The sequence below is a fragment of the Rhinolophus sinicus genome, chromosome 4 (assembly GCF_057876585.1).
Source record: "Rhinolophus sinicus isolate RSI-liver-muscle chromosome 4, RSI-T2T, whole genome shotgun sequence".
Classification (NCBI taxonomy): domain Eukaryota; kingdom Metazoa; phylum Chordata; class Mammalia; order Chiroptera; family Rhinolophidae; genus Rhinolophus; species Rhinolophus sinicus.
Genome location: NC_142504.1, coordinates 80,473,503 through 80,490,359, shown reverse-complemented (window position 1 = coordinate 80,490,359; position 16,857 = coordinate 80,473,503). Strand labels below are relative to the sequence as shown.

At 33.6% G+C, this 16,857-nt stretch overlaps 1 protein-coding gene across 4 annotated transcripts in view; it reads right to left on the bottom strand.

Annotated features, from left to right (window-relative positions):
- The window catches only part of TAF4B (TATA-box binding protein associated factor 4b), a 118,882-nt gene that overhangs the window by 55,474 nt on the left and 46,551 nt on the right, over positions 1–16,857 (bottom strand). For all 4 annotated transcript variants that reach the window (XR_012498777.2, XM_019741280.3, XM_019741281.3 and 1 more), the window contains one exon: positions 6,330–6,499. Coding sequence is in view for 3 of the 4 variants with exons in the window: in XM_019741280.3 (XP_019596839.2) it covers positions 6,330–6,499 (170 nt within the window). In the remaining variant the exon portion in view is untranslated. The remainder of the gene's footprint in view (positions 1–6,329; positions 6,500–16,857) is intronic.

Here is a 16,857-nt window from a genome sequence, read left to right as displayed (position 1 = left end):
GGTTTGCAGATTATGATTTTCCTGGTAAAGTCACAACTTCAAAGATCTTAAGACATTATATTAATAAAACCTAGCCTGAAGCCTCAGAAAATATAGACATTGTTTCACTTAGCCTCTAGAATCATTCTCCTTGCAAGGTCATTTATAGGACAAAGTTAATAAGAACACAAATCAAGGCTAGCATTCAGGGAGAAAAATGGTAACTGCAGAAATCAGTGCCATAGTCTGTTAATTTTAGTAATTAAAAAAATAGAAAATTACATTTTGTCCTATTTGACACTGTTAACAATTTATGACATTTATTTCAATGGATTCAGATTATGAGTTTCTGTTAATGCCTTGTCTACAAGACATCCCTGTATTCCTTTTGTCCATTACCAATCATACTTATTTTGCTCTAACTCATTGTGATAAATTGACCTGGTAATGAAATTACAAGTTGAAATGGGTTCAAAGCCTGGATAACTTTTCTTCCACTATATCTCTTTCCATAAATAAACCAAACTTCTAGTCTTCCTTTTGCTAACTAGGAAGAAACTTTCAGGAAAACAATTTGGACCACATACCCAAAGGCAAAAGTTCATTTATAAATCAACCTTATCACAATTTAAATAGTAATTCTCCAGCTCAGTGAAACCACCTGTATCAACAGAGACCTAAATCTAAAGATATAGGCAATTAGGTACTCTAATTTAAATGAGCTTTTGATAGTGCTATTGTGTTTCTTTTTAATATATGCAAATACACAGGAATTTAAAAAATATCACTGATTTTGGACTCCATCTGAAATATACTCTTATATACTAATCAAAGCGTGAATGAGTATAGCAAAAATAAACTTTAATTAAAAGCTAAAAAATCTGAAATACATCCTTTGATATTATTCCATAATAAAAGTTAAATTTTAATTCAAAATGCAGGCTATAGTAAACCAGACAGGAAGAAGACAAAATTATCCAGTTTCTCTTACGCCAAACCTTCAAAATGGAGTCCATTATTTTCTAGCAAAACTGAACTTATCACCAATTTTAGATTCAAGAGGGGAAAACACACTACAAAGTCAAATCTACTTTACTAAAACCATTAGCATAAACAAATAGTGAGGGTCTTCTACATAAGGGGCAGTAAAAGTTTTAAAACAACCCAATAATTAAAATTACAACTAAAAATAGGGTAGATAGGGAATGACATGCCATTTCATGCTTAAAGAAAATGAACATTTACAAATACTGAGTGTTTTGGAGGGAAACTTTGAAAATAATTTCATATGTATTTATAAAATAGATAACTCATCCTATATAAAAGACCGTATTTTTTTAAATACTAGAAATAAACAAGGCTAGGATTTGCAAACAATTCCAAAGCTTAGTGAATAATGAAATGTTCTAGTATCTTCACTAACCCAGTAATAAAACATGACAAAGCGAAAATCAGAACACATATATCTTTAGGGATAAATGTTCTCAGATTTTTGGGGTATATAACCAGGAGAGGGATTGCTGGGTCATATGGTAATTCTATTCTTAACTTTTTGAGGAACCTCCACACTGCCTTCCATAGTGGCTGCACCAGTCTGCATTGCTCATTCGAGTCTCTCCACCACTTGTTATTATTTGTCTTGTTGATGATGGCCATTCTGATCCATGTGAGGTGATATCTGTGGGTTTTTTTTTGCATTTCTCTGATGATTAGTGATGTTGAGCATCTTTTCATATGTCTATTGGCCATCTGTATAACCTCTTTGGAGAAATGTCTATTCAGGGCCTCTGCCCACTTTTTAATTGGATTGTTTGTTTTTTGTTGTTGAGTTGTATGAGTTCCTTATATATTTTGGATATTAGCCCCTTATCAGAGGCGTTGTTTGCAAATATCTTTTTCCATTCGGTTAGATGCCTCTTTATTTTGTCGATGGTTTCTTTTGCTGTGCAGAAGCTTTTTAGTTTGATATATATGCTCCAACGTTCATTGCGGCTTTATTTACGGTGGCCAAGACATGCAAACAACTGAAGTGCCCTTCGAAAGATGAATGGATGAAGAAGTTGTGGTATATATACACTATGCAATACTATTCTGCCATAAGAAAAGATGAAATAGTGCTATTTGCGACAACATGGATGGATCTTGCGATTATTATGCTAAGCGAAGTAAATCACACAGAAAAAGTCAAGAACCGTATGATTTCACTAGTATGTGGGATATAAAACTGAAAGCAACAAAGGAAGAAGACAAACAAATAAAGAGACAAAAACTCATAGACATAGACAATAGTTTAGTGGTTACCAGAGGGTAAGGAGGGAGGGGGATGGTAGATGAGGGTAAAAGGGATCAAACATATGGTGACGGAAAGAGAACTGATTCCGGGTGGTGAACACACAACGTAATATATAGATGATGTGTTACAGAATTGTACACCTGAAAACTGTGTAACTTTACTAACCATTGTCACCCCAATAAATTTAATATAAAAAAAAATGACAGAGTTACAAAGTTAAATACTCTAAGAAAAAATTCCCACTTTTTTTTTTTAACTTTTTGCTTTATTTTACTTTTTCTTAGCCATTGCTAAGAATATATTGAATTGAGTATCTAGGGGGTAGTACAAACGTTACACCTTTTTAGGTGTCACAACCAGGAAAACACAACCTGACGCCTTTGGTTGCTTACTTTAAAACATGTCTTGTCAGTATACAAAACCAGTTGTACAAAATTTCTGTCTGAGAAACTAACAATGTGCCAATCTGGCTAGTGGGGGCTGGGAAATTCAAATGGTGATTAGCATATTCAAGTATTTAAAAAACCCTTGTTTCCCAAACCAGCTCTTCGGATGCTTTTCTCCAACAGGGAAAAATCCCCACTTTTAAATAAAACACCCGCTTCAACAAAGTCAACATAACTGATTAAGGAGATACAACTGGTGCTTGCAAGCTTGTTCTGTGATTTTACAGAATGTCTGTGTAATTTAATTTAGGTAATTAGCAAAAAAGGGAGAACATGGCATGTTTACTCTCCTAAGATATTCAAGTAGAAAAATCTTCTAAAAAGATTCTTTGGGTAAATTTATAATTCCTATTATTAAGAAATTGTCTTGGTTCTGACCTGTTCTATAAAGATAATATTTTACTATAAATAGAAAACATTTCTAAAAATACATAACTCCATTCTGTTTTTTCTTTTTTTAAAGGGTCGGTAATTCAGAAGTAAGAAGTTTTGCAATTTCCCATCATATTAAATGACAATTTTATGCTTCCTCATTAAGAACTGAAAATACAAATAGTCGTCCCTAGAATTCTCCTTGGAAGCAGAGGTTACAAACTAAATGTCTCTTTTAGGGTATAACATTTGATGGGAACACAATCTCATCTATGCACTTACAGTGTACGGCTGCTTTTGCAAAGTAACAGCCAAGTTGTGTGGCTGTGACACAGACCACATGGCCCACAAAGAGGCAAATATTTACTACTATCTGGCCCTTCATGGAAAAAAATTTGCCGGTCCCTGTCCTAAATGATCAAAATTGCTCTGTCAATGCTAAAAATTTTCCTATCATATAACCAAGGTTTAAATAATGCTAGAAATAAAATTTAAGGGAGGCAGGGAATTGAAAAAATTAAGTATTTACTTCTTTTTTTTATATTTAGTATTTTTTTAAAATTTATTGGGGTGACAATTGTTAGTAAAATTACATAGATTTCAGGTGTACAATTCTGTATTACATCATCTATAGATCCCATTGTGTGTTCACCACCCAGAGTCAGTTCTCCTTCCATTACCATATATTTGATCCTCCTTATCTTCATCTCCCACCCCCTTACCCTCTGGTAACCACTAAACTATAGTCTGTGTCTATGAGTTTTTGTTTCTCATTTGTTTGTCTTGTTCTTTTGTTGTTTTTGGTTTATATGCCACATATCAGTGAAATCATATGTTTCTCTGCTTTTTCTGTCTGACTTATTTCGCTTAGCATTATACTCTCAAGATCCATCCATGTTGTCACAAACGTTCCTATATCATCTTTTCTTACCGCCGAATAGTATTCCATTGTGTATATAGACCACAACTTCTTTATCCAGTCATCTATTGAAGGACATTTTGGTTGTTTCAATGTCTTGGCCACCGTTAACAAAGCTGCAGTGAACATTGGAGCACACGTGTCTTTATGGATAAATGTTTTCAGATTTTTGGGGTAGATACCCAGGAGACGGATTGCTGGGTCATATGGCAATTCTATTCGTAATTTTTTGAGGAACCTCCACACTGCCTTCCATAATGGCTGCACCAGTCTGCATTCCCACCAACAATGTATGAGGGTTCCTTTTTATCCACAGCCTCTCCAACACTTGTTACTATTTGTCTTGTTGATGATAGCCATTCTGACTGGGCTGAGGTGATATCTCATTGTGGTTTTTATTTGCATTTCTCTGATGATTAGTGATGTTGAGCATTTTTACATATGTCTATTTGCCATTTGTATGTCCTCTTTGGAGAAATGTCTCTTCAGGTCCTCTGCCCATTTTTCAATTGGGTTGTTTGTTTTTTTGTTGTTGAGTTGCACGAGTTCCTTGTATATTTTGGATATTAACCCCTTATCGGAGGCACTGTTTGCAAAAACCTTCTCCCATTCAGTTGGTTGCCTCTTTATTTTGTTGATGGTTTCTTTTGCTGTGCAGAAGCTTTTAAATTTCATATAGTCCCATTCGTTTATTTTAGCTTTTACTTCCATTGCTTTTGCAGTCAAATTCATAAAATGCTCTTTTAACCCAAGGTCCCTAAGTTTAGTACCTATGTTTTCTTCTATGCAGTTTATTGTGTCAGGTCTTATGCTTAAGTCTTTGAAACATTTTGAATTAATTTTGGTACATGGTGACAGATAGCAGTTCAGTTTCATTCTTTTGCACGTGGCTATCCAATTCTCCCAGCACCATTTATTGAAGAGGCTGCTGTCTTTCCTCCATTGTATGTTTTTAGAAGTATTTACTTCTACTCTACCTAAGCACCATATAATTATAAGGCTACAAGGAGTTCAAATACCAGGAAATTTCCCAAGCTGTCACAGGAAGGTATAGTGCCTAAGCTTAATTAATTAACTCCAATTAATTTTGAACTTAATGTAGCTCCAAAATTAAGGAACTAGCTCCTGTACCGTACAAAATACATATGCAAAGCAGAAAACAAAAAAGAGAGAATGAGAGAGAGAGGAAAGAGGGGTGGGGGAGAAAAGTCAAACAAAACACAAGCCAATAGCAAATAAACACTTTAAAATTAGCTCTTCTGAATTCCCATCCTTTTGGATTACTTGTAAATTCTAGTTTTTTCATGATCAAAGAAAGATAATATATGCCCAACTTAAAGATTAAAAAAAAGTAGTAATTTATATAGCACATAGTAGGAGCTCAAACATTTCTTTATTTACTATTTTATAAAGTAAACTTAAAATATGTAATAGTAATGCGCTGTGTAGTCCTTAAATATATCATGGACGTAACTAAAATCAGAAGTCTTCACATTTTTGTGTTAGTCCTTCAATATAAAATGTAAAAGTTCATAGTCAAATATCTTCAAAGGTCACTAGTACTGGCTCCCAAATTTGACAGGGTGAAGGAGGAAAGCTGGTCTCAAATAAGACCCAGGGTCAGGACACAAGGAATACGATAACTCACACAATAATATCTCTCCCAACTGTCTCTTTTTTCAGTTAATTTAGGGAGATTGTAGTCTTTTACATTATTGCGAGTTTGGTATTAAACGACAACAAAAAGCTGTTTGGCTCCAGAATAAAACTGGTATGTTCTCTTTCAATTCCTTTCATACACTGCAGACACCTAACAACTACTCCTGGACCTAGAGAGAACCCTAATATTCTTCTAAGCCAAGGTTGGGTTTGAATTTCAGGGTTGAGATAAAAAAAAAAAAAAAAAAAAGAGGACTTAATCTTGTTAGCTATTTATTTATTTCATAAACACAAACTTGTAACCTAAGTGTGCATTTGTAAACATACACATCTAAAGGCCAACCAAGGAAGAAACTGGACAGAAAAAAATAGTATATCATATGCATATATTCATATAAAAATATATACATCTATTCTCCAATTAAGAAATATAAAATATTAACTTCTATTATCTAAACCAGAAACCACACATTATATGATTGAAGTTATGTTAATACTTTTTAAAATACTTCTTTCTATAACACCTATGACATCTTAATTATTTCCAGAGCTTTATGTAAGCCTCAGAGTTCCAGGAAGACCAATGAAAGCTCTCTCTTTGATAACATTTTCCATGGAACAGACAGTCCCATTAGGTCAATAATCATAAGTTTGCACTTACCAATGTCTAAAATTCTCTTTTGTAGAGCTCCAATGAGAAGAAATGGTTCATCTGTACATGACTGAACAAGTGTGCCAACCAATTCGGAGTTTGCTGCTAAGATGCAGGCATGTTCTTCATTAAGGCTGACCCCTGCCATGGATGTCACATCATTGATGTCATCTTCATCTCTATTAGAAAACAAAGATAGAGCTTTTTTGGTACTGGTGGTGGTGGTGCTTTCTGTATGAATGATTGAAGAGAGCAAAGAATTATAGATCTCTCCTTATAACTAAAGACGTGATTTTATTCAATTTATCCAAGCAAGAGAAGAATTAAAGAATGACTATCTTCCCTGTAAGTCTTTAAAATTAATTGGTGTCTCTAACTGGTGTGTAAATTTAATATTGGAAAAATAAATCATAAGCAACTTTGTCTTCTAGTGCCCATCTCTCCCTTTGTTTAGTAAATGAGATACGCCAAAAGGAATGTGGAACTTATACTAAGTTATCCACAAATCCCCTGAAATGAAACACACAGAAATGAAAACAGACTTCTTTATTTTTATCCAAAATTATTAAAAGCCCCAGTGCACTCCACTCTTTCACTGAGGGGCAGGAGAAATCACCCAGCCCTAAGAGATCAATATTCACATAAAGGGCCTTGAGAAGAAGATTTCTTGACTAGCTATTCTGAAACCAAACCGTTAAAACTAGTTTTGTGTTGCTGCTTCAGACTTTTGGTGTTCCCTGTCTGTACCAATTGAATTCATTAAACTGCATCCTTGAACAAACGGCTGCAAAGAGCCTATATATAACATATAAAATTATACACATACATGTATAAAAGGCATACATATAAAACACAAAATATGTTTAAGCTCTATTTGAACAAGCAAAATTAAATAGTGGTTTTTAACAAAATTGCTCTATGGCTACAGTACTAAGATGCATGTATATATTTAAGGGGGGAGAAAAGGAGAGGGAGAGGGAGAGAGAGAATACTAAAATTCTTGCATCACCTATATAATAACAAGCACATTACTGATCATAACTCACACCCAATGCATAAATAACATAATTTACACAACCATTATTATATAAAAAAGATGTTGTTTCTCTTTATTGCATGGTTCAAATGGTATATCATGTGGTCTCATGTTAATAGATTTAAATCATGAACCTCTCTGTGATAATGCATTTATCTACAGACAAGGTAAATAAATTATAATTGTCAAGTGCTCAAAAAATGAAGGCTTCTGGTGTTCAACTTTAAAATACAGCACATTGGTGGTGGGGAAGGGTTCATACTCAAAACATATAAAAGACGCAAACTAAGTGAAAAAAAGTTAAGTGTTAGGCACAGTAGTTGAAAGTAAAGAGAAAGAACAATGGTTGTATAATCAAAACAGTATATCTAAAAGCTCAACTTTAAAAAGTATGTTTCTGCAATGGGAAAAAGAAAAAGCAAAAAAATTAGTATATCAAACCACCAAAAGAAATATGCAATATAAAAAACTACACAAAAATTGTTGATCTCCACCTTATCAAATGTCACAGAGCAAGTATTGTCGGAGGTACAAGAGGAATGGTTCTACGAATCAGTTTGCCACCTATGTAAATAAAGTAGTATGTCCACAAACATTGAAACATTTAAACATCTAAAGAGTAAGAATGGTGGAACTATAAACCTAAAGATGAACCAAGATCAAAGTAAAAAAGTATTTTGAGAAGTCTGAGTAAAAAGTATTTTTTAAAAAACCAAGAGAATGAAAAGATAAGCCACAGACTGAAAGAAAATATTAAAAAAACAACAACACATCTGATAAAGGATTGTCATAAAAAATATACAAAGAACTCTTAAATTTCAACAATAAGAAAACAAACCCAATTAAAAACATTGGAATACGTGAACAGAAACCTCACCAAAGACTATAGGTAGGTATATAGATGGCAAATAAGCATATGAAAAGAGTGTATACATCTTATGTCACCAGGGAAATGCAAATTAAAACAAGATAACAACACACACCTATTAAATGGCCAAAATTCTGAACACTGACAAAACCAAATGCTGACAAAGATGTGAAGCAACTTTCCTTCATTACTCGTGGGAATACAGAATGCTACAGCTACTCTGAGAGACAGTTTGACGGTTTATTACAAAACTAGACATACCATATGATCCAGCAATTGCACTCCTTAGTATTCCGCTTAAAGGAGCTGAATATTTATGTCCACACAAACACCTGTGCATGAATGTTTGCAGCAGCTCTATTCATTATTGCCCAAAATTGGAAACAACCACGATGTCTTCAGTAAGTAAATGGATCAACTGTGGTACATCCAAACAATGAAATATTATTTAGCACTAAAAAGATATAAGCCATCACACCATGAAAAGACATGAAGGGTACTTAAATGCATATTATTAAGTGAAGGAAGTCAATCTGAAAAGGCTACATACTGGTAATTTCAACTATATGACATTCTGGAAAAGGCAAAAGTATGGCAACAGTATGACCAGTGGCTGCCAGGAATTAAAGATGAGGGAGAGACGAATAGGTAGATACATGTCATTATACATTTGCAAAACCCAAAGAACGTACAACACCAAGAGTGAACCATAATGTAAGCTATGGACTCTGGTTGATAACGATGTGTCAGTGCAGGTTCATCAATTGGAACAAACATGCCACTCTGATTGGGAACATTGATGAGGGAGGTTGTGCATGGGTGGGAGCAGGGGGAATTCTCTACACTTGATTTTACTGTGAACATAAAACTGTTCTGATAAACAAAGCCTATTTTTAAAAATGACCAAGTCCACATCAATGAAAAGTCAGTTCACTCTAAAACAGAATCCTAACCAGTTACTCAGTAGCTTTGGGACTCAAATTTTTCCTCCTCTGAAAAACAAGTAACTTAGGTTAGGTACTTTCTAAGGTCCCTCTCAGGCACTTAAAAGAACGAGGCAGCTCTCTTTGACCTGATACAGAACCATCGCCAAGTTGTACTCTGAAGAAACAAAAAAGAAAAGAAAAACAAAGTACAGAATATGCTGCACCTTGCAAAAATTATACACAAACATACACTTATATGGAAAGATACATGAGATACTCTCCTTTGGAGAGGGAAATAGAGAAACAGAGATAGGAAGAAGATTTAAACTATATTATACTCCTTTCTGCCTTTTGAATTTTGTATTATGTACATAGATTAGTGATTTAAGAAAAAAACAAACATTTAAAGAAAACTTGAGATAGAAAAAAATAAGATGAAGTTTAGACATATAACTTTTTCCTTCCCTTAAAAATAAAATCAGAGTTGTTTAAGGTATAAAACACATGGCCTTTATACACATGCACAGAACACTGAATGTTTACAATTTCGGTTGTATGCCAGGTACACAGGCCCTGCAAACTGCAAGATCTCACACAGGTTGCAGAGACCAATACCAGGCCTACTTACTACCAGTAGCTAGCATAGTACCGGAATGGAATAGAATTCATCAATGAGAAGACAATCTCATGTTTTTTTAGAATCTTCTTGCAGCCCTTCTCTCCAAATAAGCAGGGAACAAAGCGCCCAATAAGGTTTGTTTTTGCCTGTCTTCCCTCCTATTTGGCCCCAAGCTGCACACAACTCCCTCTAGTATAGCTGCCAGTTGCTATGGTTACAGGGGCAGCAGGAGTAGAGGAAAACCCCTCTTGAGGGAGGAGGAAAAGGTGCCACAATAAACAGCACCTAAGCCATTTCAAATTTCCCCTAAGAAAGGGAGCAGACTGTAGGAAAGTAAAGACACAGTGTTGTAGCAGCATTATCAATAAGGCTGAGACAGGCCAGGACAGTAATAAAGGCTTAGATGTTGAGGCATGTGTGTGATTATGGTTTGGTTTTAATTTTCAAAAAGAAAGTGAGAATCTCTGAACCACGTCTTCAAGTCTTCTGGTCGAATGTGATGCCTTTTGATGAAGGCTCTATGAAAAACAATCTATTTTGTTTTAACAAGACATACAAAAAAGAAATCTAATAGTGTGTCAGTAGAAAAAGGCTTCCAACTTATGGTTCTGTGGGGAGTAATAGGGTACTATATAAAAATTAAAGAAGTATTACCTAATTTTCATGACTGCCTTGTAGTCTGGCTTCTGAAACTAATCAAATTCTTTAGCTTTTGATAAAGTTAACTACTGCTTATGCCTGCCTTAAATCTCTTCCACTCTCTTTAAAAAATAGCACCAGACTACTAATTCTTCTAAAGTAGAGTGAATCACATCACTTTCCTGTTCAAAAACCTTCCTGTTCCCATGAACTTGACCTGATATTCAATGTCTTCCAGGTAATGAATGACCTTAACCTAGCCCTCCTCCCTCCCATTATTCACTATCCAATAGCTCCTACTGATTCTAGTCTTTGCTCAGGCCATTTATTTCCTCCCCCATCCTAGTCTTCAACTCCTCTTGCATTATTATCTTTTCAGTTGTCAAAGCCGTATCTATATCCCAGGCCTACCTCAAATGCCTACTTTAGAAATGCTGGTTTAATCTGTTTTTATACTTTTAAAATTTTTGTCCAATTGCTATAACTTTTGAACTTCTGAGAGCAAGTTTTGTCTTGGTTATGGCAGGTCTTACTCTGTTTTCTAATAATCAATGGAGTGGCCTTAAACTCCAATTAGAATAATTTTATTGGTCATGTTAATCATCTTTATCACGTATCATGCTTTTCAGAATAGTATGTAAACGGTACTTAAATAGTTGAGTAATTGCTATGTGCTCAGAGCAGTGTGTTGTTTTCTATTACAATGTACTGGGAAGTAGAACAGTAGGTAAAAATGATGAGGGCTCTGAGTCAAACTGCCTACTGTGGAATCCTGACTCTGCCACTTATTATTTTTGTGAAGGCAAATCAATTAACCTCTTTAAACCTGCATCTTCAGTAAAATGGGGACATTATAGTCCCTACATCTTAGACAGAGGATTGAAAGAAGTAATTCATATCATGGAAAAATTACCTTGATACATAAAGAGCTCCTACAAATCCCTAAGGAAAAGACCAATGATACAAAGACAAAGCATAAGAATCTTCAATTAACAGAAAACTTAAAATGACTCAAATATATGATGTTATATCCTACTCACAAGAGAAATACATAATTTTTCACCTATTAGATTGGCAAGTTTTTTTTAAAGTTTACTAGAACATGTGAAAATATGTTATCTTAAGCTTTGTTGGTAGAATATAATTTGTTAATACAACCTCCATGGAGAGTTGTTCAACATTGTCTGACAATTTAAAACGAATAAGCTGTTCTTCCTAGAAACTAGGTGAAATGACAGTCATTGCTGTTTTGTTTTCCTTGTACAAAATACTGGAAACAACCTAATGTCCATCATCATGTAACTGTTAAAAACACCAAATCACTATGAATATGTAGTTTTACTACTAAACTAAAAACCAAAATGTAAAACATATATATTATATATTATCATCTATGTTGAAAAGGTTATACCTACAAAGATACATAATCAATTGCTAACAGTGGTTGGCCCAGGGCTGGTTCTGGGTAGCAGAGGGGAAAACAAGCAAGGGAGAAACTTATTTTCCCCACTATATGTCATTTTGTACCTTTTGAATTGCATGCAAAAATGTACGTATTACCTAGTCAAATAAATAAATTGCTTTAAAAATATAAACAAAAATTTTATTTTAAAAAGATCAAGCTGTTCCCTTAGATTACTAATTCCTGGTAAAGAAGTTTGGCTTCAATATTCTTTTTTCACCACTCTCAGGCATAACCTTTCTACTCTATTGTAGCCAGTAGGTAAACTCACACCACATTCTGTTTATTCCTCCTTCTATTCCTTTTTTGAAGTTATTTTTCTCATGGGAGATTCTCTTTGTCTTTCTTCTTATTAATTCAAATGTAATATAGTATACTGCAGTGTTTCTCAAACTAGTGATTTTAGGAACCATCTAAGAGTATATTTAAAAGGCAGGTTTCACAATCACACATACAGCATTCATGATTCTCATTCAGTGGGTCTACCTGGAGTATTTTTTTAACAAATACACTTCAGTGACTGTGATGGAAATAGTCTGTGGACTACACAGGCTTAGAAAAATACTGAGCTAACAAAATTAAGAGTACCAATTCTACAGGAGAGAGACCAAGGTTTCAGTCCCCGTTCTGACAATTATTAAAAGGATGACTGTGAACAACTTTCTTTCCATCTCTATTCATCAATCCCCTTATCTGCAAAATGGAGGTGAAAACTGTACCTATTATGCAATTTTAAATAAAAACTGTATTAGAAACTAAAAATAGGTATTACTCACTGAAAAATAAAACAATTACATGTTAACATAAATACCATTTTTATGAAAACTAACAATACCCAAAACTAAAAAATAATGAAAAGAGTGGCAATGCTTTCTGTTTTTTCAAATCTCTTTAAAAATCTATTGGTTCTCTTAATTTTTAATGGATCTTTTACTGATGCATGGTTTTGTAACATCATGTGTTGGTAATTCGGAAAATAGTGGGTTCAGACTTATACAGATCTTCCAAATTTAGACACATAATTCAAACTCACATGTTAATATCTGCACCAATCTAATAAGAAAATCTAAGTTTTGGGAAGTCATTAAGCTCATGGTAGTAGATACAAGTTTTCCAAAATTTTATTTTTTTCTTGAAAAGCTCAAACCTTATCACTGACAAAAGATACTGTCAGTTGTTTTCCCTGAAGAGACAGACTCATTTTTTCATTTTCAAGAAAATGCCTGTCAAATTCCTAAGTTTAAGTAACTGTAGTTCATCAGTTTTTCTTTGTTCTTTCAAGTAAAAATGGTGCTCCGTGAAAAAAATGGTTAGTTCAGCTCGCAAATGAAACACAGGCACAAGTGTCTGAAGCAACCACAATACTTTGACATGCGCAGAACAACTTTATCAAACTTCCCATTTTGTTATAAAGAATGTTAAAAAGATGTATACTCAAGGGTAGAGACTTAATAATGTGTGTTGCCTCATTGAAAACATTAAAAAAAATAAACTAGCTGCTTTTCTGTTTATTTACTGTAAGTGTGTGAAGGTAAAAATAAATGGCTATAAGAGTGGCTTGGTGTCCCTGCCTTGATCAATGCTGAGATGTCAGTTGTTTTATCACCGTAGCTTTTAAACCATCAATGCAAATAATATACTGAAAAGAGCAAATAACATTATTATTATTATTATGAAAATTGTTTTGACCCCATAAAACCCCTGAAAGAATCTCGGTTTCAAAACTATTTTCTATAGACCACATTTTGAGACCTGATGGTCTATTCTTACAGTCCTAAACCTATACTGAATATCAAAGGATACCATTTTAAAACTACAGATTCCTGCCCTGGTCCAGTTTCCAGAGATTTCATTCTGGAAAAGCCCCGCAATCAAGAATTTTAACAAGTTCCCTGGATAATTCTGAAATTGTTCATCTATACTAGCAAGTATTTATAAATTGTTTCAAAATTATCTACCATCCCTTTCCTATATTTATATATTAAATGAATGACGAATCATGTTAAAAAAATTTTATTATATGAGCATACCATAACATTATCACTGTCTCTTGGCTTTGATCTTTCTTGAGGATACCCATGACATAAAAAAGATATGCCCTGTCTCCTGCCCACCCAACTTTACCCTTTGCTTTATAGTGTATCTACTTCTAATGTCTTTCCTTCCCAGTTTGTTCTGTTTGGAAGCACAAACATAATTTTTCTTAAATGACATTTTACTATGACAAAATCTGGCTAAAAACTTTGAAAGACTTCAATCTCATCTCCAAATCCTCATTCTGTAATTTCCCTGTGAGGAAATGTTTAAGAACCTATTTTCTAACAAGATCTAGCATAAGGCAACCACTCCAAGTAGACTTTTGTTGAATTTTAACACTAAATTTACCTGGGCACAGCTCACATGGATGCTTAAGCCCTGTCTCTTTTGTCTTTATAAGATGAGAGGGTTTTTTTTTTTTTGCCAGAAATGGTTTTCTCTTTAAGTCCTTGCTCTGGAATGATTTACCATATATATAACCAATGTACATTATTGCTACACTTATACATATAATGATGGACTCTTAGTAAATACATAACCAAACATAAATTACGTATGAAGCAAGGTAGAACACATTTAACTTACACTAGAAAATCTGACTCCTGAAACATGAAAAAATGGACATTACAGTTGGTGGAATAATACTATTTATGCAAACAACACGTAATCTTGTCCTATGTTATTTTCTTTTTTTTCTAAGAAGGGTGCAGCTCACAGTGGTCCATGCGGGGATTGAACCAGCAATCTTGGTCTTATTAGCACCTTGCTCTAACCAACTGAGCTAACTGGCTACCCTTCCTATATTATGTTCTAAAAGCGGCTTTTAAAGAAAAATTTAAAAAAAACCACACGAAACTCTTAGCTGTTAAAATGCCTTCTCTAACAAAAGAAATATATATATATATATATATATATATATATATATATATATATATATGCATTATTCATCCACAAATATTTTATTTCTCTCTAAAATACGACAAAAAAACACCACTTAACCATAAAGCCTTATCATATCTTCAAAAAATCAACAATTTCTTATTGTCATCAAATAGCCACTCAAATTTCAATAGGACTAACTATACAAACATGCAGGGGTTACTGTATTTGTCATTTCTGATTCTGAAATCTGAAGAATAAACATGAATCTCTGGCACCCTCTGGTGTTTAAGCACTATATAGCTTCCCTTACTCATCCCAGGGTACTGGCAAGCTGAATTGAAAGTATGATTTTCTTAGTGGAAAGTCCCAAACAGAAAAAATTTTTCAGTTAAACGAGTAGTTTTGAAAAAGTAAGTAGATACCATTCTATGTTACTAAACCTCATCCAGTCAAGTCAAGACAAGATTTAATGCCAAACACTAATACCTCCTCTTATTTAACAAGAGTCAAAATCAAGGGTCTAGTTTAAGCTTCATTTCAGTAATAACTGAAGTGATATTAACATCCAAGAAAGCAAACTTAATAAAAAAAGATATGTATAAACCACGTGTGACCCAAATTACTAGAAAACATTATACAAAATTGAAAACTATCTTTGTGCAAAAACAAAAGATATCTTAAAAATAGTTAAGATTATAGGTACTCCTCTTTTTCAAAATTCATTATTTCAACAAATATTTGAATGCTTATTATGAGCCAGGCATTGTTCTAAACATTATACAATGGTGAACAAGTTATTATAAATTCTCAGACAGATTTAAAAAGGAGTAGGAAACACAAGGAAGAGTAAACAAATGAATAGGATAATTTTAGATAAGTGCTTTAAGACAGTGGATATGGTTTAAGAAGCCACTTTATATTGATTGGCCAAGCAAAGACTCTCTAAATAAAGATAACTAAATCTTTTAAACTGAAATAAGAATGACCAAACCATATTAAGACTGGGGGACATAGTCCAGGAAATATCACATCTAAATAATGAACAGTGGAAATACGATTAGTGTGTTGAAGAACAGAAAGAAACTGAAGAAGGAGCCCAGGTCCCTAAAACCATGAACTATTATACCTGCAATGGTCTGCCTACTTCCAATTTCCCTGAATATGAGAGAGAATCTTCTATCTTGCTTATGCCACTGTCTTCAGTTTTTCTTGTATCTACAACCTTACTGAATTCTAACAACTACAACTATAGTTCAAAATGGTTCACATCATAAAATAGTCAATTCTCCCCCACATTAACCTAATCACATAATCTTAAAGGAAAACTTTCATAGAACTGCCCTGTTTCTAAAATTCATGTGCGATAGAAAAATAACAAGACATCTTTGATTAAAAAGGAAGAAAGAAAAAGGACTTTCTATCAGATATAAAAACCAGTAACGAAGGTATAATTGAAAATACAAAAATATTAACATAGAAATAAAACAAATACATAGCCTTAAAAAGAAATGCTAGAAATGCACCTTTGTGTAATTGGGAATTTACTATATGATAAAGGTGGCATTTCAAGTCAGAAAGGTAAGGATGATGAATTCTTCAGTAACTACTTTTGAGACAAGCAATCCAATTGGGGAAAAGTTAATTTCTGCTGCATTTACAAAAATAAAATCAAGAATTACTGAAGATGAAAAAGTATGTGTGCACATGTGAGCTGTGTGTGTATAGATGTCTTGAAAGAAAACATAGGTGCACATCATTCTGAGCACAAGACAAGGAAAAATTTCTTAGAATAAGGTAAAATTCAAAAGTCATATAGAAAGAGACTGATAAATCTAGTATTGTGACTTAAAAATCTTCATATAACAAAAGACATTAAAAACAAACTTACACATTAAACAAAAGATTAGGAGAAAAATATTTACAACATATATAACAAATAATTACACACACACACACACACACACACACACACACACATATATAAATCTAGAAAGCAATAAGCACTCAATAGAAAAATGAGCGAAAGTAATATGGTAGAAATTTCCCAAAGAAAATACTAATGGTGACA